Raw genomic sequence first — 22,943 nt, 5'->3', positions numbered from 1 at the left:
GGGTGGGGGGTTGGGGGAGGATGGGGGGAAAGAGAGAGAGAAAGAGAGAGAGGGAGAGGGAGAGAGAGCGAGAGAGAGAGAGATGAGGATGGATCCCCGATGAAGGTGGGAAAGAGTAGTCGTCATCTGTGTTGTTTTACCAGCGCTGCTCTATTTTTAACCTTGTAAGCTACGACGCTATTAATAACAAATCACAGTCAATTGTAAAATTTCCACAACACAGACCAGACTATTTTGGTCATGATGCTGCGTCATCACACTAGTGTGAATGAGCTGCTTCCATGGCTGGTAAATTTCTGCATACTGTATGTCATTATTATTTATTAACAAAAAATATGAATTGTATTTATTTTTGCTTAAAGTAAAACTCTAGTTAATTTCATCATCATAGCAATATAAAAAAATAAAAAAATAAAATAAAATCTACGTCTGTCGCCAAACAGCGTTACAGACTGTTATGAGTCCTACCGTATAAGGATTCCGGGTGTTCCCGGAAGTAGCCGCTTGCAAAACGTCGCACTGACAAGCTAACAAATCCGATATTTTGGCGAGAAATAGTCACACTTTAGTGGTAGTCTACGCTCTGAATAACTTAAAAATAGATATCCCCCTCCCCACACACAGAATGGGTCACTGAGAGTTAACTAACATAATAAGTTAGCACCGATCTGCCGCCTGAGGCGGAACAGCGAACACAGAGGACAGATCGGGCATGCCGGCGCTTTTTCTCCCTTGGCTAGACGACGATGTAACATTTGGTTAAGGTAATGGCTTTAAATCTTCATAATCTTTTCTATAAGTTGTGTGAGTTGTATGAAGTAAATTATGTTTAATTAGGGCAAATTTTGACCATATCTAGGAACTTAGGTTGTTGAAGTTGTTTCTTATCGGAAGTATTTTGGGAACTCATCTGACGGTCATGTAAATGCTTGGCTCCCATTGGCTGCTCCGTCAGCCTCGGTGTATGGCTACGATGAGGCTCATTTGTCATGTTTGAATAAAGAAATGTGAAAATAGAACCCACATTGACCATTGCAGTGACATTAAGGAAATACACAATACCAAAGTAAACGTTTTGTCATAAATATATATTTTTTATTGCATTGGCGGAGTTACAGCGTTATCTTTGTACACATTTCTTTGTTTTTTTTGGGGCTAATAGGTCACTGAGTAGTCTACTATGCATTTAAAAGCAGATATTACAGTGACCACTAGCAATTAAAAAAAATAAAAATAATAAAAAAAAAAGCACAAGCTTGCATCCGAGACTCAAACGAAAAGTGACGGCCATATTTTTACTGAAAAATGTGTGGTTTAAGAGACCTCATGTACAGCGACTGTGCAGATAGGTGAGCGCGGTTCACTTCCATCCATCCATCTGTTTTCTGAGCCGCTTATCCTCACAAGTGCTGGAGCCTATCCCAGCTATCTTTGGGCAGGAGGCGGGGTACACCCTGAACTGGTTGCCAGCCAATCGCAGCGCGGTTCACTTGTCTTGCATTTTTTCCAAGATAGGCACGATCATGTCAAACTTGGGCCTCTTGGCGGGGTCCTCATTCATGCAAAGCCTCATCAACTTGCAGATGTGAGGCGAGATCCCCGGCGGGATGGTCGGTCGCAAGCCCTCCAGAGCCACCTGCGAATAGGCCACACCGTTACAAGCCATATAGAAAACAGGGGTGAATTTTTCTTGTGAACGTGCTTGCCTTCATGCCTATCTCCATGGGCGAGAGGTTGGCAAAAGGCACCTCCCTGGTGACCAGCTCCCACAGGAGCACAGCGAAGCTCCACATGTCTGCTGATCTCCTGTTGATGTCATCGGAGCGCTTCTGGAGGGCTGAAATGTCACAAGATAGGTGTTTAAATGTCTTTTCTTAGATAATGTATTTATATGTGGGTAGTGAAAGGTAGTAATATACCTTCCGGGGCCATCCAAGCCGGAGAGTACATGCGCCCGGCGCACTGGAAGGAGAACTTTGCGTCCGCCATGCTTATCCTGGCTGTCATGTCCTCGTCAATCTGTAGTTTATAATCACATCAGCATGGATTATTTTTACAGTGATTGAAAAACTACCTAAATATACATACATTGAAAGATAAATTCATATTTTTATTATCAGGTGGTTCCATAAAATTGCATTTTTACTACCTAAACATAAATATGTTAATGTTAGCAGAATAAAAATGTATTGTTTAATTTTAGTGTAATTAAACTGTTTAATGTAACGTAATTTAGTTAGTTGAACACAAATATTGTTTTGTAAATGTGTTCATTGTAATTCAAAAAATAATTAGTTTAGTTGAAATATGTTGAATTTAAATTTAATTAATTGTCAAATTATAATTGAATTTAAAATGTAAACATTTTAATTGATAATTGACTTGACTCTGTGAAATTGAAAATATGTTGAATTGAATTAAATATTTGAACTTAAATTTTTAATTCAAAATGTATATTTCAATAAAAATTATGTATATGCACTTGCATTTATATGCTTTTGTTTTTATTTATTTTCAATTGATGAATTAATTTTAATTTACTTGATAGAACTAAAAAATGTTACATTTAAATTAAATATAGTAGTAGTTTAATAGTGTTTTCCAAGATAACGTACAAATGACAAAGCATAAATATACATTTTCTATATTTATAATTATACTTTTGTAATATATAGTATTTAATTCAATATGCATTATAATTATCCTTGGGCCCCTTGTAAGACAGCTCTATACGCTCGAATTATAGAGAGCTGACATATAATCAAGACTTCCGAGCTCCCGTGCGCTCGGCCGGCTCACCATGACGTGTTTGCTGTTGAGGTACAGACGTGCCACCATGGGCTCCAGCGTGTGAAGGAAGGTCATGGCACTGGCGATGTCCAAGGCGAACTTGACCGCTTGGCTTTGGTCCACCACCAGAGCTGAAGACCACACGAGAAAGATGCACGGCTACTCTTTGTTGCATTGTTTTATTTATAACACACGAGAGGAAGAAGACTCACTGGTGCCCTGGTGGAGAAGGTTGAACAGAGATCCATACGGCATGTAAGGGGTGATGATGATGGGGTGCGGGGCCGGGGGTGACTGACACGCTCCCAGAACAGGGAGAATGTTGGGGTGAGAGAAGATCCTGAACCCAAAAATAATATCGAATCGTAGTCAGCATGACATGATATTATAAACTCTACTCCCTGTTATCCATGACAACTCATCGCAGCTTTTAGAATGCAAACATCATGTTCATGTTTGGCCCCTTTTGTTAAATTTTTACTTTAATTTGTTAAAAAAATAATGACCATTATTGCGTAGGTCAATTTTATTTATTTTTCAATTATTAAAACATATTATTATGATTATTGTAATCATTACTGTTTGAATTTAGATTTTTCCTTACAATTTTGATTTATTTGGTTGAACTGTAATATATTGAATTGAAAGGAACTCCAAATTTTCATGTTTATTTAATTATGCTTTCATTTTAAAGTACAGTGCTGCCTTAAGAGTTTAATTCGTTCGTGACTAGGCGCGTAACTCAAAACACTCTCAAATCATCTTTCCCCATTGAAATGAATGGAAATGCAATTATTAATCAGTTCCAGCCTCCCCAGAAACCCAACAATTAGTTTGTAATGCGCTGTTTTTGTTCAATTATCTGTTGCTTAAAGCATTATATTACTGTCACATAGATGCCATTCGTTAGCCCATCTATGGCGTTTTTCATTGTTTGTTAGCATTAAACTAAGTGGACTTTGTAAGACAGAGTTAATGTGGTTTGGTTCAATACACAACAGGTACTGTAATTCTCTTTGTTGTATGTTTAGTGTGAAGTTTGAAGATGTGGGATACGTTGCAGTTGTCTACCACCAGCATACATTTTCGTGTTTCTTATTGAAAACGCGTGAATTGATGTCATTATTAAGTCTAGCGCTGTAGTTTGGGAGGTTACTGATGTTGCGTCAGTTACCGTAGTTTGGGATGCTCCTCGCTAAAGTCTCTGCTCTTCCTGGTGCTCCACTCCCTCACCTGCAACACCTTCACCACCACGTCGTCACCCTGCCAGCGACCCTGCCAACTCTACAACACGCACATATAGACACCTTAAAATATCACACAACTAAGAACCCACACACACACGCACACGCGAGAGCGGTTTGAGCGGTTTGGGGGACACAAACCTCTCCTGAGTGGTTTTCATTGATTTTTGCCAGCAGTGAAAGTTGTTTATAATCAATACCGGCCTGCTTGTTGAGGGTGCCGTTACCTGAAAGCAACATTTTAAAAACAATATTCGTTTCGTTATCAAGACAAAAATGTGTGCTTGTTAATTGTATGCTGACTGACGAGGCCTGGTCCTCATGGTGCCCTTCCAGAAGGTTTCCTTGTAAGGAACTTTGGTCAAACTCTGGCCCAGTTTTTCTGCTTTCTCTGAATCAATCAAACATACAAACACCCACAAATATGTAACATATGTCAGTGCTTCATAATAATAACAGTGATAATAATAATAATATTTGATCATGATTGCACTGCTGACCTTGAAGCAGTTGCTTAAGGTGAGGCTTAGCCTTGTCCAGAGGCGTCTGTCCGTACCTGTTGCACACACACACCTGAGCCCCGCTCACCACCAGGTCCTAAACACACATTTAGTTAATGGTGGAAAAACTTTTGAAAGGATTTATCTTGGTCTAATTTTTTACATCACATTAAACCGGCATTTGAACAGGGGTGTGTAGACTATCTTATGTCCACGGAATATGGGTTTGGAAAAAATGTTTGCAAAATGATTTACAGCTTCTCACACATTTTTTTTCATGACATATCAATTATTTGGCAAAATAGTTATATAAAAATTTGTAAATATCCATAATTAGGATTTAGTCTTTTTAAATTTATTTTATACTTTTTATTTGGGATAATTTTTATAGCATCAACCTTGTGTGGAATTTGAATTTCAATTCAGGGATTGAAATAATGTAAATAGAAAAACTTAATAGTATAAAATAATAAATTGTAATTAAAAATGTTTTTTAAAAATTATAAACATACAAAATAAAAATGCTGTATATAATAAATAATATTTATGGATACACTGTAAGGATCAACCAACATTATAATATGATATGAAACTGTATAGTAAGAAGAATATAATATAATAAAAAATTTACAATTGTAAAAATACACAACATAAATGTAACAAATATATAATAAACAGTTTGTATGCACTATAAGGATCAAGCGATATGAAAATATATCACAATAATAATAATAATAATAATATATAATGATAAATATGTACTGTAATATAAAAATAAAAGTATAATATACCAATAACATGCTATAGTAAAAATAAATAAATACATTTACTATAAGGATCAAGTGATATTTATCAATAATTTGACTCTAAGTGCTTTTATTGTTACAAAACAAATGTGTTGTATCCATTTTTCTTCAGCAGGGGCATGCACAGCATGTGCACTCTACTGTAAATGTATTATATATTGTACCTGTGCTACTGTCTCTTGTCCCCAGAAGCATGCGTAGTGCAGCGGCGTGTTCCCGTGCTCGTTGACCGTGTTGGGGTCCGCCTTACATTGAATCAGCTGCGCACAACATGATGATGATGATGTCACTCCACACTTATGACATCATCAAAATGAGCATGTGACAATAGCATACCTTAGCCACAATGTCCGCGTGGCCGTGACTGGATGCCAGATGCAAGGGGGTGTCGTCCCCGCGGTTCACAACGTTGATGCGGGCGCCCCTCATGATGAGCATGTCCACTACTCCACCGCGACCCTCCCGACACGCCCAGTGCAGCGGGCTGAAGCCATGGTCGTCCCTGGGTAGAGCAAAGCCCGTGTCACATGTCAGACATTTTCAACTCCTCGTGTGTGGTTAACTCCCTTTCAAACAGGCTTTTAAAGCTGGCCTTTTCTCAACTTTTCCCGTGTGTCGCTGTTCTGTGTGAAAGGTACCGACACACAATGTGGGGGTCGGAGTAGATCTGCAAATTTCTCGGCTACCGTGGGAGTATCAGAGGCAGGATGGTGGTTTTGTGAAAGGGTATAGGGGAAAACTGGGACCGGGGTGTGTTTAATACACTAACACTCAGTCGACCGTCATTCCTCCCACCCTGTTGTGTTAAAACCAATAGTTGCTTCCCGACAACTATTTTACACTTCCTCATTAAGCCCCTTTAACACAGACAGCCGTATCCAGTGTCATGCTGTGTGAAAGGTACAGATATGAAATGAATATTTCCCAGTTTTTGACGTATCAGAGGTGTGATGGCAGTCTGTGTGAAAGAATGTAGCGGGAAGCTGAGACAATCCAATGTTAAGCCCCTTTCACGCTGCCTCTTAAAGCCGGCTTCTTCCCAGCTTTTTTCCCATGTCATCCTTTTGTGTGAAAGATAGATACAAAAAGCTAAATTTCTGGCTTTTTATGTATCAGAGGTGGAATGTCAGTCTGTGTGAAAGGGTATAGCAGAAAGCTGGGACAGGGGTGTATTGACTTTAACACCTGACACTCATTTATCCCACTCAGTTGTGTTTAAAGCCGTTGTTGCCATCCAACAATTGTTTTATACGTCCAAACTTAAGCCTCCTTTCACGCTACCAGCTTTTATTATATTGCTGCTCTGTGTGAAAGGGCCAGAGTATCGGCAAATTTGTTAGCAAACCCAGATGGTGTCAGAGACACGATGGCAGTTGTGTGAAAACGAATAGCAAAAAGTCGGGAACGGGTTCTGTCAAGTTTAACACCCGACACTCACTTCTCTTGCCTTGTGTTAAAAGCAATTGTCGCTGTCATACAACTATTTTATACATCACAACAGACACTGTGATCTATGTGAAACATCACCCCTTTCACATAGGGTGCCGTGTCGTTGTGTGAAAGTGCGTAAAGACGCAGCATTATTCCGTCTTTGTTGTGTTCTGCGTGAAAGGCAAAGGCGGATACCTCCCAGATCTGTTAAGATCTGTGCGGAATTTGTATGAAAAGAGCTCAATGCGGCAATTTTTTTGTATCTGTGTGAAAGGGGCTCAATGGTAAATGCCGGAAATTCGTGCAGTCTCTGCCATATTCTCACTTGCAGACTTCTCTGTCTGAAAGCGCACAGATTTGTGGCAATAGCCCCTGTTTGTTGGGTTCTGTGTGAAAGGCAAAGGCAGATACATATGGGTGCTTGTTTTCTTTTGGTCAGCTGATGCTCTTCCTGACTTTCTCTGACTCTCGTTCCCTAATCTTTATTTAGACTCCAGTGCACGCTTCCTTGCGCTGTGGGTGGTCTGAAGCCCACCGGACGCCTGGCGCGCTGATAAACACGCCTGTGAAAAAGGGGAATGACTGTCAATCATTTTACGCCAGCTGGACAGCTGCCAGGATTCAACGCTAAAAGAAGACGATCTTACTCTTAATGGCGCACTCACACTAGACTATTAGGCGGATTATTGTGGATTATTTCTCTTCTGCATGTGGCGGTTGTCATGAGTAATTGGTGAGAGGAGCGATTGCACTAATTATATCATAGTACATTTCATATGTATATGCTTTTTTTCCCACTGTAGATTATTTCCAGTTGTCTTTATTTCTGTTGTGCAAGGTGGCTGTTTTCATGGATAACTGGCGAGAGGAAACGAGCACACGAATTGTATTATAGTACATTTCCCATGTGCACGTGACATGGTCTTTTTTCTATTCTGTGGATTATTTCTTGTTGTGTTCATTTCTATTGTGCAAGGTAGCTGTTATGAATTATTGGCGAGAAGAGTGGTCACATTGATTATACGACATACATTGCACGTTGGGCTGTGAATTTTTTTGACGTGTATTATTTCTAGTGGTTGTGTTTGTTTTTAATGTGCAAGGTGGCTGTTATCATGAATAACTGATGAGAGGAGTGATCACACTATATTGTAGTACATTTCACATGACGTGACTAAGCGTTCTATCTACGGTAATCTATTATTCCTAGTCATTGTGTTTATTTCTATTGTGCAAAGTGGCAGTGGATATTGCATTATAGTGATCATGTACATTACATGCACGCATGTGACAGAATGTGGATTTTTTTTAATACTGTATCAATTTGAATTGTAGTTTATTTACAGGACCCATTGTTTTTTCTTGTTTTTTTTTAACTGTGGTTTATTTTTAGTCACTGGGTTTATTTCTCTTGGGCAAGGTTCACAATAATCATTTGTGACCAATCCTGTCACATCCTTTTTTATTTTATTTTTTTATTTTTTTGTGGATTATTTCTAGTTTTGTTTATTTCTATTGTGCATGCTGCGGGCTATGAGTACCTGTATCGCATTAATTGTATGAACGTGGATTTCAAGCACTGTGGACTTTTTGTTGTCTGTAGATTATTTTGCCATTACACTTAGAATCCGCCGCACCCCTCGCACCACCACTTTGGGAATCCCTGCCGTAAAGTGACGTCACCGTCTGTGGATTCCTGAGCTATAAAAAGAATCCAGGAGCGGCTGAGGGTCTGAAATATTCCCAAGCAGCTCATCGTGATTGCATTCCAGTTGCAGTGAAGGAAAACATGGCATAGTGACCAGACCCCCTAGTGTTGGTGTAGCCCCGCCCACACGGGAAGTGAGGGCTGTCAACATACATATATGGGCCGGCCAGACCCTTGGAATGAGCTTCCTTTCTGGGTATGCTGCTATTATATTGAGCTCTCAATTTTTTGGCGATGACATCATTAAAACGGCACAACCCAGCATGATCAGTATGGAAACTATTTGAAGTGCGCGCACACATACATCAGGCTTTTTTTTCCCCCCCGGTGTATTTTTTTCCACTTACCCTAAATTGAGGTCATTTTCCGTGTTGTCCAACCACAGTCGAACCGCCACGGAGTTGCCCTCTCGACACAGTGTGAAGATGTCATCCATGTTTACAGTTGGGTACTCCTTTAAATTTCGTTTGGACTGTGGGATGTGCAGCCTGAAATGTAGTTAGGAAAAAAAACGAAAAAAAAAACCCACCGCAACCTGAAATGTACCTAAACTTTGGTAAAAACTAAACAAGAGGCACAAAACATTAAATTAAAGGAGCTTACCGTTACAGCTCCGTTTCAGTTTTCCCACCCAGTCTTTAAAAAGTTCTTCCCCATAAGTGAGGAAGCGCAGCGGGCGCGAGTTCGCCCCGCCCGGCGGTCATTATCCAGGCTGTTGCCGGCGGATGGGCACGGTCCGGAATCATGGACCTCGGACGCCCCCTGGTGCCTGCATACCGCCGACGTCACTGTTCGATTACCTCACACATACCGAGCCAGCATAATGCAAGTCTCCTTATATGGAATTACAATGAGTGAGCTTTTCTTTGTGATCGTTCATATTTGGTCAAATGGATTTATTGTTTATGTTTTGACGATACACGATAAATTATTCATATTTGCTAACAAGTTCATATACACATGACAAGTACAGTAGTTTATCATACACTCTTAATATTTACACATATTTTACTCCACTCTGAGGCAATGTTGTAATGGTTGTGCCTCATGGTAAGGCCGCCTCCTCTTCCTGCTCCTTCTGCTCCTCACTGTTCACCTTCCCGTTGTTCCAGCAGCTCCTTGTGGTCGCTCTTAGGTGCCCTCTTTCTCACCTCCTCCTCTTCCTCCTCGTCACACCGCTCACGTTTAATTCCCTGGTTCTCCTCCTGGCCACTCTCCTCCTCCTGCCTCACTGATCCGTGGGCTCTCCATCACTCTATTGGCCCGCCTCCTCATTGCGACCAAACTCCTCTTCGCCTTCTTCCTCCTCCTGGTGGTCATCCAGCGCCTCCTCATTGCTCTGTACCTCCTCCCCCTCATGACCACCCAGCGCCTCCCGTTCTCTCTCCTTGCCCGTATCCATCTTTCCACCCAGAGCCTCCTCACTGCTTCGTTCCACCGACCCTCCGGCACCTCCTCCTCGAGGTCATTCTCCTTGTCGTGGTCGCCCATCGCCTTGGCGTCGCTCTGTCGTCCCACCTCCTCCTGCACGTAACTTTCGTCCACATCCATCGCCTCCTCCTCCTCTTGCGCCTCATTGGCCCTCTCATTTTCCTTGTTGTCCGTGTCCTCCTCCTTCTCTTTCTCCTGGCCGCCATCTGTCTTCTCCTCGTGGTTACTGTCCTCCTCACTGCCACTGTCCTGACCGCTGTCACTTTCATCCTCACTGTCACTCTCGTTGTCGTCGTCGTCCTCCCCCTGGTCAGTGTGCTCCTCCTCGTTGTCAGTGTCTTCCTCCTCCTCGTCCTCCTCGTCATCGTCATCGCTGTCCTCCTCCTCTTCGTCATCCTGGTCACTCTCCTTCTCGTTGTCACTTTCTTTCTCCTCCTCGTCATCGTCGCTCCCTTCCTCCTCCTCCTGGTCGCTTGCCTCCTCTTTGTCACTCCCTTCCTCTGCCTCCCCCGCCTCGTTGCTCTCCTCCTTCTTGGGGTCAATCTCTTTCTCCTTGTCCTTCTTCTCCTCCGGGCCATTCTCCTCAGGGTCACTCTTTTTCTCCTTCTCCTCGTCCTCCTCCTCCTCATAGTAATTTATGTTCTCCTTTTCTTCCTGGTAGCTCATTTCCTCCTGCTCATCATGGTCACTCGCTTTCTCCTCCTGGTTTGTCCTTTCTTCCTCCTCGTCACACTCTTTTTCCTCCTCATCTTTCTCTGCCTCCTCCTTCTCAAGCTCCTTCACAAAACAACTGTTTACATCCTCCTCTTCTTTGTCATTCTTTCTCTCCTCATTGTAACTCATTTTCTCCTCATCTAAGTCAGCTTTTTCCTCCTCTTCTTGGTCATTTTTCCTGTTCTCCTCTTTCTCCTCCTCCACATTGCAACTAATTTTCTCCTCCTCCAGTTCATCTTTTTTCTCCTCCTCCTGGTTGTTCATCTCCTCATTTTCATGCTCACTCCCTTTCTTCTCCTCCACCTGGTTGCTCTCTTTCTCCTCTTCACGATTATATTCTTTCTTCTCCTCTTCCCCATCACCCATTTTTTCCTCATCACCATGATCACTCTCTTTCTCCTCTCTCATGCAGTCAATCTCCTGCTCTTGGTCATTCTGTTTCTCCTTCTCATTGTAACTCCCTTTGTTCTCCTCCTCCTGCTCATTCATCTTCTCCTCTTGATGAACACTCTCTTTCTTCTCTTCTTCCTCTCGATCACCTCTTTTCTCCCCTTCATCTTGGTTGCTGTTTTTCTCATTTCCTTCATAATCTCTCACTTTCTCCTCCTCTACTTTCCGGTTACCCATTTTCTCCTCCTCAACAACATCACTTCCTTCCTCCTCCTTCACCCTGTCAATCTCCACCTCTTGGTTATTGTGTTTCACCTCCTCCTCATTGCAACTCATTTTCTCTTCCTCCTTGTCATCCTTTTTCTCCTCATTTTGAACGCTCCCTTTCGCCTCCTCCTGTTTACTCCTTTTGTCCTGGTCTGCAGAGTCACCCTCCTGCTCCTCTTCCTGGTCAGCCATTTTCTCCTCTTCAACATGATCACTCACTTTCTCCCCCTTCACCCACTCAGTCTCCTCCTCTTGCCCATTCTCTTTCTCCTCTCCCTCCTCCTTCTGGTCATTCATTTTTTCCTCATTTTCATGATCACTCTCCTTCTCCTCCTTGACCCAGTCCATCTCCTCCTCTTGGTCATTCTTTTTCTCCTCCCCCTTCTCGTAACTCCTGCCCTCCTCCTCCTCCTGGTTGCACCTTTTCTCCTCCTCATCATGATCATCCACTTTCTCCTCCTCCTTGTCAGCCTTTTTCTCCTCTTCATGATCACCCTTCTCCCCCTCCTCCTGCTGCTGCTGTTCGTTCATCTCCTCTTCATGATTAATCTCTTTCTCCTCCTGCATCTCCTGGTCACCCCCTTGCTCGTCATTGTAACTCTTTATTTCTTCCTCCTCCTGGTCATTCTTGTCCTTGTCTTCATGACTATTCTCCTCCTCCTCATCCTTCTCCTGGTCACTCTTCATCTCCTCCTCATTATTATCACTCCCTTTCTCATCATTGACCATGTCAAACTCCTCCTCTTGGTCATTCCTTTTCTCCTCCTGGTTGCTCTTTTTTGCCTCCCCTTCACGATCACCCTTTTTCTCATCGTGTTCCTCCTCTTGGTCGACATGATTACTCCCTTTCTCTTTCTTCAACCAATCTTGTTCATTCCTTTTCTCCTCCACTTCATGGTTGCTCTTTTTCTCCTCCTCATTGTGATCACTCTCTTCCTTCTCCTGCTCTTCTTCTTGGTTATCCCTTTTCTCCTCCTCTTTGTAATGACCTCGGTTTACCTCTTTCCCCGAGTCAATCTTCTCCGCTTGCTCGTCTTCCTTCTGTTTGCTCTTTTTGGCACCCTCTTCTTGATCACTCCCTTTCTCCTCCTTCATCCAGTCAAACTCTTCCTGTTGGTTCTTCTTCTGTTCATCTTCACCACAGCTCTCCTTTTCCTCCTGCTCCTCCTCCTGGTCATCCTTCTTTTCCTTCTCAATATGATGGCTCATCCAGTCAAACTCCTCCTCTTGGTCATTCCTTTTGTCCTCCTCTTGGTTTCTGTCTTCCTCTTCCTCTTCATGATTACCCTCTATCTCCTCTTGCTCCTCCTGGTTACACATTTTCTCCTCCTTCACCCAGTCAATCTCCTCCTCCTTCTTCTCTTGCTGGTCGTTAATCTTCGCATCTTCATGATTACTCGCTTTCTCCTCCTGCTGCTCCTTGTCACCTGTTTTTTCCTCATTGTAACTCCTTATTTCCTCCTGGTTATTCTTCTCTTCATCATCATGACTACTTTCCCTCTGCTCCTTCTCAACAAAATCACCCCCTTTCTCCTTCATCACATCCACATCATCTCCTTCATTCTCCTCTTCTTCATGATAACCCTCTTTGTCCTTTTGCTCCTCTTCCTGGTCACCCCTTTCCTCCTCATTTTGATCACTCCCTTTCTCCTCTTTCATCCAGTCAATCTCCTCTTGGTCATTCCTTTTCTCATCTACCTTGTGGTTGCTCCTTCTCTCCTCCTCTTCGTGATGTTTCTCTTTCTCCTCATTCTGGTTTCCTTTTTTCTCCTCCTCAACATGATCATCCACTTTCTCTTCCTTCATCCAGTTAATGTCCTCCTTCCACTCTTTCTCCTTATTGTAACCCTTTATTTCCTCCTCTTTCTGGTCACCCTGTTTCTCCTCATTAGGACCACTGTTTTTCTCCTCCTCTTTCTCTTGTTTGTTGTTCTTCTCCTCGTCATTACTCTCCTGGTCACCATTTCTTTCCCATTTCTTCTCCTTCACCCTGCCAATCCCTCCTTCTTGGTGATTCATTTTCTCCTTTTCCACATTGTGACTTTTTTTCCCCTCTTGGTGATTTTTCTCCTCCTCTTCATGACCACTCACCTTGTTCTTTTCAAGGTCGATTTCATTCTCCTTCTCATCATAATTTCCTCCTATGCCAATCACTTCTAAATGTCTCTCTTCTGCTCTTCTCTCTTTCACCTCCCTCTTACCTCCTTTTAGCAAACAGTTTGTGTCCTTTCCAGACATTCCTGGGGCTTTTGAGTCTCTCAATGAATTATTGGAATTAATGGGAAATATTCTACGCTGTGCCTCCTCCACACATGTCAGGTAGAACTCCAGCCAGCCGTCACGGATGCAAATCGCGTGATGTCGGCGTTCTCCCACCCGGTAAATCTCCCGGAAACGTCGCGGTTGCAGGCTCGACAGGCAGGAGCGTATTTGCAGCTTAATTTTACTCTCCATTTGGCGTGACTCTGCGTCACGCTGCTGCCCGTCGTAACGAGACTTCTTCTTCTTCTTTGACGCGATCGGGTCACCGCATTGCTTCCTGACGAGTTGTGTTTTTTCTCTCCTCTCATTCCGGCGAATTCCAGACTTTCCTGCCTTTGTCGATGACTACTTTCCTGTCTCATAAGGGATGACAGGGCTGTGATGTTTGGCGATGATCATTATGACACGTGGGGGTAAATAAGTCATTGTCAACAAGTGTATATTTGTGATTCACGAGGCAGTGGTAATATACCAGAGTGGGCTCCTACATAATGTTTTTAGACTTCGTTAAGGACCATGTGGAACTTTTTCCGAGTAAACAATTGTATGTTTGTGATGACTACGAGGCGGCTCCATGTTTAGTATGAGTTTGACGGCAGCTAATCAGAAGACCTTGTGTACTATATTGGCTGTACAATTTGCAACTTGTAGCATTGCTAATCAGTGGTAGCTCTGCTTACGTCCTTGTTTTTGTTTGTCCACTTAAAAAGTTCACTTATGTGTGTAGCGTCTCTGAATGTTGGCACCAGTTGGCCGAAATCCAGCAGAGGATCCATACAGAGGCCAACGTTAGCTATTGATGAGCTGTCGGCCCACGCTGACTGGATGTGCTCACAACTCTGTTGCAGCCCTTTCTATTTGTTTTGTTGTTTAGATGAGGTTTAAAACAACAAAAACAAACAAAAAAGCAGATCTCCCCCATGGCTTAGAATTAACATCATAGCGACACAAAACTTTTCCATGTTATTCCTTTTATCTATTAAGATTCTACATGAGCACAATTGCAACCTGATCTGTCAGACATTTGATCTTGAGTTTAGATTGGTGCCAATTGTGCAATCTGGATTGGATCTGGATTTGGAGCACAATTGGGAAAAATATATTGAAAGAATATTCATATATAATATAGTTGACATAAGCAATTCACACTCTTGAAGTTCCATTGTTGCTATTTGAGCAATCTGGATTGGATCCGAATTCAGAACACACTAGGAAAATACCTTGGAATAATATATACATCTAATATGATAGACACATAAGCATTTGAAGATGTTAAAAATGATTACCTGTTGATTTTACTTTGCTGCTACATGACAAATCTGGATTGGATTCGGATTCAGCGCACATGTGGGGAAAATACCTTGGAATAATCGATATATATCGAATAGAATTAATCGATATATATCGACTAGAATGGCCATATCAGCAACCTTCCATGTAGAGTTTACACTGGGCAAATGTGCAATCTGGATTGGATTTGGATTCAGAGCATGTGATGTGTGTGTGTGTGTGTGTGTGTGTGTGTGTGTGTGTGTGTGTGTGTGTGTGTGTGGTGGTGGTGGTGGTGGTGGTGGTGGGGGGAACAATGTAAAAGACATTGTTTAATAGGATTTTAATCATTTTATGTACATTGTTGCTTAATGGGCGGCACGGTGGCCGACTGGTTAGAGCGTCAGCCTCACAGTTCTGAGGTGCGGGGTTCAATCCCCGTCCCCGCCTGTGTGGAGTTTGCATGTTCTCCCCGTGCCTGCGTGGGTTTTCTCCGGGCACTCCGGTTTCCTCCCACATCCCAAAATCATGCATTAATTGGAGACTCTAAATTGCCCGTAGGCATGACTGTGAGTGCGAATGGTTGTTAGTTTCTATGTGCCCTGCGATTGGCTGGCAACCAGTTCAGGGTGTACCCCGCCTCCTGCCCGATGACAGCTGGGATAGGCTCCAGCACGCCCGCGACCCTAGTGAGGAGAAGCGGCTCAGAAAATGGATGGATGGATGGATGTTGCTTAATGTGCAGTCTGGACCAGATCTAGATTTGAAGTACATGTTGGGAGAAATACATTGGAAGAACATAAATATTATAGGATTTTCCCTGATGAGAACATTGTTGCCAAGGGTACAATGTAAATCAGATTTGGAATCTGAGCACAAGGAAAACAACTGTGGAAGAATGTATAAATATATAGAAATACACAAAAGCATGTAAAGATGTTAAATAGGATCTTCCCTGCTGAATTTACATTTTTGCCATCTATATAAGATTTTTATTAAACTCGGTCAAAAATAACAGCTTCTGAATATGCACAAAATAGCAGATTTTATTTTAAATTGGATAAGATTTTACACCGGGTTTTCTCCCACAGTAGACTAGGAATACTTGTATGCATGTGTGGAATCTGGATCAGATCTGGATTAAACTCGGTCGAGCTTTACAGCTTCTGAATAGGAACACATCCCGCGTTTCTCGATGGTGTCCGTCTCCTGGGCGATATACTCGCTGTTCAGATAGACGCTGCTCTGAGAATCCACTGATCCGAAGTGGGGGCCATGGCTGGTGTCCGTCACATGGACTGACAGCTGCTTTGACCGGTTGCCTTGGAGCTTCTGCTGTCGTTGTTTTGCCACATTGAGATCCAGAGAGGCGTAGTTCATCAGGGTGTCCTCTGAGGGCTGAAAAAGATGTCACATGAATCTTTGCATGGTAGCATACTGCAAGGCAGAGGTGGGACCAAGTCATTGCTTTGCAAGTCACAAGTCAGTCTCATGTCTTTGCCCTCAAGTCCCGAGTCAAGTCCCAAGTCGAGACAGGCAAGTCCCGAAACTCAAACTCACGTCACAAGTCCTAGACTTTGAAACGCAAAAGTCAATTTGCAAGTCCTAGACTTTGAGTTTCAAAGTCTAGGACTTGCGTGTCTCAACTTGGGACTTGACTTGGGACTTGAAGGCAAAGACTTGAGACTGGCTTGTGACTTGCAAAGCAATGACTTGGTCCCACATCTGCTGCAAGGATTGTTGCATGTTAGCCTTTTTGAAGACGTCACGATTCAATGAATGTGAGCATTGTAGATGACGTGACATGATTCAATGCATGTTTGTATTTTAGATTATATCACACAATTTAATGCATGTTAGCCTTTTAGAACACAGCACATGGTGTTTGCATTTTAGAAGGGAATGCTTGGATCAGTGCATGCTAGCATTTTAGATGAAGTCACATGATTCAGAGCATGTTTGCATTTGATAAAATATTGCATGATTCTATGCATGTTAACATTTTAGAAGACATCACCTGACATTTGCATTTCAGAAGTTATCGCATGATCATTGTTCCTTTTTAGATGACCTCAGGCGAGTCAGTGCATTTTAGCATTGCAAATCACATCACACGATTCAATGCTTGTTAGCATTTGAGATGACATTGCAAGATTGGGTGCATTTTTTTCCAGGACATTTCCAGACAAGGCAGGCATCACTGCATGTCAGCATTTTGGACAACATCACATGACGCAGCTGAAGTTAGTATTTTTAGAAGACGTGACATGATACAATGCATGTGTTTGCATTTGGGTGAAGATTGCATAATTTGATCTATCTTAGCATTTTAAAAGATATCACATGCTGTTTGCATTATAAAAGGCTTTGCTTGGATTATGGTATGTTAGCTTTTTAGAACACATCACCTGGATTAATGTTAGCATTTAAAATACTGTATTGCAGTTCATACATGGTTCAACCCGTGCTTGCATTTTAAACGACCGCACTGTATGCTAGCATTTTAGAAGACATGGCATGGATACATTTTCGTGTGTTAGAAGACATGGCATGGATCAATGCATGTGCTTTTATCAGAAAAGCATCACTGACGTACGATTGTGCCACATGAACAGCTTGTGGTTGTCGAGGCTTTTTGACGCATTTCCGCATGTTTTTTTTCTTTTTTTTGGAACACTTTATTTTTTTTAAACTTCATTTTTCATAACTGCCTGAGGTTTGACCACAAATGTGTCAACCCACTTTCCGCTATGAAATCAAATCTTCTGCTTCATGAAATCTGCTCCATCAACCTGCTTTCAACCCTACATTATATTCAAGCTATATGACCTGTGTAAGTGCCCTAGAAAACACTTAAAAATAAATAAGCCTGTAGATCACAGACCTCCAGCAAGCCTGAAGTGCTAATTCAGGTTAAAAATAAATGTTTGTTAGTAAGCAGACTACTTTCTGGTTCATGGAAGTGAAAATACATTCTTCCATCTGCACTTTTATTCCTTGGCCCAGGCATGAACGAGCCTGATAGAAATTTTAGTGGGAATGTAGATGACACTAGACTTTTAATTTCGTTGGTTTAAAATGATAATTTCTTATAGTATTTATTTTTTAATATATATTTTTAATCATTCAATTTATTTGAGTGTAATTTAACATGACAAATATAAAATGAAAAATATTTTTGAAATTTTACTTAATTTTATTTATTGCTTTGCCATTAAACAGATATTAATGTATACAATACATTTATTTTAATTCAATAGATTTTTAAAATTTCAGCATGTAGTCATTAGTTTGTAACTTAATTGAATGAAATTAAATTATTTTGGGAATATGTTTTTGATCATCTAATGAAATGTAATTCTTTTTAAAACGTTTTTCAATTATGTATTCAATTATTTACACAGCTACTACTACTACTGTTTTAAATGACTGTATGTAGTTAATATTTTTCTAACTTAGTTTAATGAATTAAACACTTTTCTGAATTTTTTCATCACTTAATAAAACTTATTTTTTAGATTCAATTAAATACTGTTTAATGATATGTTTAATTATTTATCAAAAAAGAATTCAGTCACTTTAATCTAATTAAATAATACTCATGTTGAAATTATTGTATTTTTATTATTATTATTGTTATTATTGAATGTATTTCAATGTCATGTGATAAATTATTTTTGGTTGGGTTTTAATTTAATTTAACACCAACATTCTCACTGAGGACTGATATCAATATTTTTCCTTTCCAGACGTGAACCAGAGTCTGTAAAATATCTGTATTGAAACATTTAATAAACATAAAATATATAAAAATGGAAAAACTTTATAGTAACAACTCAAAGGGACACAAATAAATGACCAGAAGAACACCTTTTTTTGTGCTTGCAGTGTTGCATTGAAGTATGGGTTCACATGTGGTACTCGTAATGTGTCAAAATCCCCAGAACCTGAACACAAAAAACACCTTTGTGTTCATTAAGTCACACAAAGACGAGTTAAAAAAAAAAAAAAAAAAAAAAGTAATTGCAGGCACCGCTAACCTTTGATGTTTCCGTAGATGGGATTTTGGTGGTTGTGGTCAGCCTTGTCTTGCTCCTCGGGTCGATTGGCGTTAACAAAATGCCACCTCCCCTCCTGTGAAGGCCTTTTGACAAAAAAAAAAGAAAAAAGGAATGATTGTCAGCTCTTCTTTTTGTTGCTGTTGAAGTAGGAACTAAAATGTATTACCTGTCTGCTGCGTGAATGTATGCGCAACAGCAGCGGTCTGGTTTGATAGAAGAAAGAGTTAGTTTTGGGATGTTGGGCTACTCTCATTAAGCGCTACATATTTCATACCATACCTGCACACAAAGACGCCCGCCGTGTGACGCAACATGTGGCGTTGACGCACAACGACACGAACAAGGCCACTGACAGCAGCAGCAGTGCAGCTAGTGTATCCGAGCAATCTTGAGAAAGAAGGAAACAAGACATACTGTAGAATGAAAACTTTTTTTTCCATGGTCATACCTTTATTCCAAGAGAGACAAAGAATACTTCTTTTGTGTGTCACACAATAACGATGTGAGCTGCCTAGCAAATAAACAACAAATGCAAAAGCTACTGTGCAAACATCTGTTACAACAACAAAAACTTAATCTTATCTTAACCCACCACAGCAACATTTGAAATAATAAACACGCTAATAACGACCATAACAACAACTACAAACAACTAGTCATTAACAGCAACAACTGTAATAACAGCTGTAATGACAACAACCGTAATAACACAGTTGACAACTGTAATGACAACTCTCACAACCAATGCGGTATAAAAAGCTGTTACAACAACAAATGTATCAACAACAACAAATATAACATCAACTGAAAGAGCAACTGGAATAACAACTGTAAAAACACCTGTAATTACAACTTGAACAACAACAACAGTAATGCTAACTTTAATAACAACAAAAACAATAACAACAGTTTTAACAGCAACTGCAACAACAACAGTAACTTTCACAACTATGATAAGAATGTCAACAACAGCAGCAACAACAACAACAGTATGAACAACTGTAACAACTGTAACACCTGCAATGACAACTTTAAAAAACAACAAATGTAATATCAACAACTGTAACAATGACAAGTGTGTTTCCAACTTGAACAACAACTAATGACATCTGTAACAACAACAACAGTCACAACGACAACTGTAACAAAAACGATATTAACAACTTTGACAACAACTGTAATAACTAACTACATGAAGGCAGCTAAACAACTAAACGTGTATCAATCAATTGTATATACATAAGAAGTATATATTAAATCAAAATTATATGAACGTTATGTAAAAAAAAAAAAAAAAGAAGCAGTGGAGTCACAGCTATACATAGTAATACTGTAGAAACACAATATGCAGATTTGAATGTGAACAGCAGCAATAATAGTCGGCAGCGTTTTAAGGAGCAACAACGCTGTACATATATAAGTATGGATGCATAACATAAACAGAATACAATACAATTCAGCATAATACTGTATGCTGATGGTGTGTATACTGTTTTTCTCTTACCTTCTCTGCTGTTCATGATGGCTCTCGGTCGTTGTTGTGTTGTTGTGCGGCACATTGTCTGCATTTGGCCACACACACGCACGCACACAAACACACACCTACACACGCGCACATACACGGGATGTGGTTCAAACCCGGCAGGACGTCGCAGCACAAACGTGCACTTGGGCAACCGCCTCACACAGCCGATTTGAGAAAAAAACCCCAAAAAAAACTTTCCACTGATCCAATTTATACAATTACAAAAATAAATACATAAATAAATAAATAAAATCAAAAAACAACATAAAAATGCAATTTCCTGTTCTGTGATTATTGTCTCATTGGCAGCACAACAAAGCAACAAAAGCGAGAGCAGCACGATCCATAACAAAGATGAAAGGTGTGTAGTGCGTTGCTATGATACAGGATGTATTGATCACTTCTTTGGCCTGGTGGCTTCTCGGTGTGAACAAATATTGATGATTATTTTATGCTTTAGAGCCACTATACTTCATTATTTATTTTTAGATATAAAGGACAGTGCATTTATTCCGTAGAGGGAAAAAGTTTGCTGTAAGACACACACACACACACACACAAAAGTGTGTTTTCAGCGGTGTTCATTGAACAGCACAGTTCAACTTTAGTATTGTCCTTGCAGTTGAATTGGTATTATGAAAAACCCTTTCAAACCCTAACCCTTGCTCGAAACCCTAATTTGAAGCCCTTTCTTTTGCTTGAAATCCTAACCCAGTCTTGCAACTTTACTTTGAAATCCCAACCTCCGGCCTGAAACTCTGGTTTAGCACCCTACTTTGGAACCTTAAACCAGGATTGAAAACCTAAACTGAAACCCAAACTGTGACTTGAAGCCCTACTTTGACACCCTAGGTCTGCCTAGAAAAGCCTACTTTGAAACACCATCCTTGGCTTGAAACCCAACTTTCAAATTGTAACCCCAGTTTAAAAGCCATATTTGAAACCCTTACCATGACTTGAAACACCAATTTGAGTCCCTAACCCTGTCTTAAAACCCTACTTTGAAACTCTAACCATGGTTTGAAACCCATCTTTGAAACCTTAACCCTTGTTTGAAAGCCTTACCCTGGCTTGAAACCCGCATTTAACCCGCCAACTTGACACCCTTGACTTAAATGCCTACTTTGAAACCCTAACCCTCGTTTGAAAATCGAACTTGAAACCCTGCTAAGAAACCCTAATCCTTGCTTGAAACCCTAATTTGAAACCCTAACCCATTTATTAAAGCTGCAACAGACCCTACTTTGAAGTGCCTAATAAGGTGGTCAATAGTCAAAATTTTTAGTTTATCGTAACTTAAATGAATTCTTTCGCTGAAACATCACGCGTATGTGTGTTTATGCTTATTATGCATTTTATCATTAATGAATGACATTAGTGCCATACTACCACCAGGGGGCAGACAACCTACACTTTAGTGATCCGCAGCGTAAATGAGTTGAAACGTGTTATTTATGAAATAGTTCATATATTACGATTCATATTGTTATAAACTAATAAAGCTGTCTGTCTGTGATATTTTTCTTATTTTTTCCCCCTTCCCTGCGCCGTCTTGTGCGAATGACGTGCAGGATGTGAAGTGGCTGTGATGCAATCGACAGCAACGTTGCATAATATATCAAATATATTTATTCAATTATTTACTGACTTTCATGTCCTGGTGCAGGCAAAATCACAGAAAAAGTAGACAAAGCAAGAACACGATTGATCTTTTTTAATTCATTGGGATAAGCGGTACGGAAAATGAATTAATAATTGAGTTGAATGGGGTAGAGAGATCATGACCATCTTTATTTCCCCCCCTTTTTCTTTAAGGGAGAAAACGTAAAACCGTCTATCTGTCCGTCCGGTGGTCTGTCCACCATGCATCCATCTGTACATTTATCACCATCATTCCCAAAAATCGTTTGAGAAAATATTTGTAGTTTTTAAGAAAAAAAAGTAGTTTTGTGAGACAAAGTCACGTTTTCTTAAAACAAAATATTTTCCGAGAAAAAAAAATCTGATTTTCTAAGAATAAATTTGTATTCATGAAGAAAAAGAATAATAACCTTACAAGAATAGTTATAAAATGTTATGAAGATAATGGCTGTATAGTTATGAGGAAAACATTCTTAATGTTACAAAAAAGTTTTTTTTTCTTTTTTTCATCCTTAATATTTATTTTTTTTTATTTTTTTTTTGTGAACCCCCCGCCATGTTACAGGAATAATTTTGGATCTTATTTATGTATACATTTTTTTTCCAGATATGTCATATGTGCATGAGAAAAAAAAACACATTTGAAAAAAGTTAAAATTTTATAAAATGGTCATACGACAATAAATTATAATAAAAAAAAAATCCAAATTTTATGATGATGAAGTTATATATATATATATATATATATATATATATATATTTTTTTAGAAAAAATTGGAATTTACTAGAATAAATTTGTATTCATTGTCTAGTTTTATAGAAAAAAGTCATAACCTTAAGAATAAAGTAATATTATTCACCCAAAATATAATAGATAAATAGTGGAAATGTTTAAAGACCCCTC

At 40.2% G+C, this 22,943-nt stretch overlaps 3 protein-coding genes and 1 long non-coding RNA gene across 7 annotated transcripts in view; 1 reads left to right on the top strand and 3 right to left on the bottom strand.

Annotated features, from left to right (window-relative positions):
* The first annotated feature begins 626 nt into the window (after nt 1–626).
* LOC133467420 (uncharacterized) overlaps nt 627–22,943 on the top strand; it is a 100,672-nt gene continuing 78,355 nt past the window's right edge. For all 3 annotated transcript variants that reach the window (XR_009785220.1, XR_009785219.1, XR_009785221.1), the window contains exon 1: nt 627–764. This is a non-coding gene — a long non-coding RNA (uncharacterized LOC133467420). The remainder of the gene's footprint in view (nt 765–22,943) is intronic.
* On the bottom strand, nt 1,070–9,209 carry LOC133467408 (integrin-linked protein kinase-like). 2 transcript variants are annotated; one of them, XM_061752256.1, is made up of 13 exons: nt 9,083–9,209; nt 8,827–8,967; nt 5,677–5,842; nt 5,505–5,600; nt 4,535–4,631; nt 4,342–4,425; nt 4,176–4,261; nt 3,965–4,074; nt 3,003–3,130; nt 2,800–2,921; nt 1,920–2,019; nt 1,707–1,837; nt 1,070–1,636 (listed from the first exon to the last, which is right to left on the bottom strand). In XM_061752256.1, the coding sequence occupies exons 2-13, from the start codon at nt 8,913–8,915 to the stop codon at nt 1,487–1,489; spliced, it is 1,359 nt and encodes a 452-aa protein (XP_061608240.1). In that variant the 5' UTR covers nt 8,916–8,967; nt 9,083–9,209; the 3' UTR covers nt 1,070–1,486. The 2 variants fall into 2 exon arrangements, with proteins under 2 accessions (XP_061608240.1, XP_061608239.1); XM_061752255.1 differs by having other exon boundaries at nt 8,827–9,117.
* On the bottom strand, nt 8,984–15,345 carry LOC133467397 (golgin subfamily A member 6-like protein 25). The gene has a single exon (XM_061752234.1). The coding sequence runs from the start codon at nt 13,733–13,735 to the stop codon at nt 9,665–9,667; it is 4,071 nt and encodes a 1,356-aa protein (XP_061608218.1). The 5' UTR covers nt 13,736–15,345; the 3' UTR covers nt 8,984–9,664.
* On the bottom strand, nt 15,839–20,533 carry LOC133467415 (uncharacterized). Its single transcript, XM_061752267.1, has 6 exons — nt 20,378–20,533; nt 19,153–19,260; nt 19,040–19,076; nt 18,853–18,956; nt 18,683–18,759; nt 15,839–16,210 (listed from the first exon to the last, which is right to left on the bottom strand). Exons 1-6 carry the CDS (start codon nt 20,439–20,441, stop codon nt 15,953–15,955), a joined length of 648 nt encoding a protein of 215 aa, XP_061608251.1. The 5' UTR covers nt 20,442–20,533; the 3' UTR covers nt 15,839–15,952.

The sequence above is a fragment of the Phyllopteryx taeniolatus genome, chromosome 17 (genome assembly GCF_024500385.1).
Source record: "Phyllopteryx taeniolatus isolate TA_2022b chromosome 17, UOR_Ptae_1.2, whole genome shotgun sequence".
In the NCBI taxonomy this organism is placed as follows: domain Eukaryota; kingdom Metazoa; phylum Chordata; class Actinopteri; order Syngnathiformes; family Syngnathidae; genus Phyllopteryx; species Phyllopteryx taeniolatus.
This window is presented reverse-complemented; position numbering and strand designations above follow the sequence as displayed.

What these genes read in the sequence shown, in the direction of transcription:
- LOC133467408 (XM_061752256.1), bottom strand. Translation starts at nt 8,915, where the DNA reads ATGGATGACATCTTCACACTGTGTCGAGAGGGCAACTCCGTGGCGGTT. An exon ending in GAAAATGACCTCAATTTAGG is followed by an intron (nt 5,843 to 8,826) that starts GTAAGTGGAAAA and finishes TGCTCTACCCAG; the next exon opens with GGACGACCATGGCTTCAGCC. An exon ending in CACCATGAGGACCAGGCCTC is followed by an intron (nt 4,262 to 4,341) that starts GTCAGTCAGCAT and finishes TGTTGCTTTCAG; the next exon opens with GTAACGGCACCCTCAACAAG.
- LOC133467397 (XM_061752234.1), bottom strand. Translation starts at nt 13,735, where the DNA reads ATGGAGAGTAAAATTAAGCTGCAAATACGCTCCTGCCTGTCGAGCCTG.
- LOC133467415 (XM_061752267.1), bottom strand. Translation starts at nt 20,441, where the DNA reads ATGCAGACAATGTGCCGCACAACAACACAACAACGACCGAGAGCCATC. An exon ending in CATCTACGGAAACATCAAAG is followed by an intron (nt 18,760 to 18,852) that starts GTTAGCGGTGCC and finishes TTTTGTGTTCAG; the next exon opens with GTTCTGGGGATTTTGACACA. An exon ending in CACTGCAAGCACAAAAAAAG is followed by an intron (nt 16,211 to 18,682) that starts GTGTTCTTCTGG and finishes CATCTTTTTCAG; the next exon opens with CCCTCAGAGGACACCCTGAT.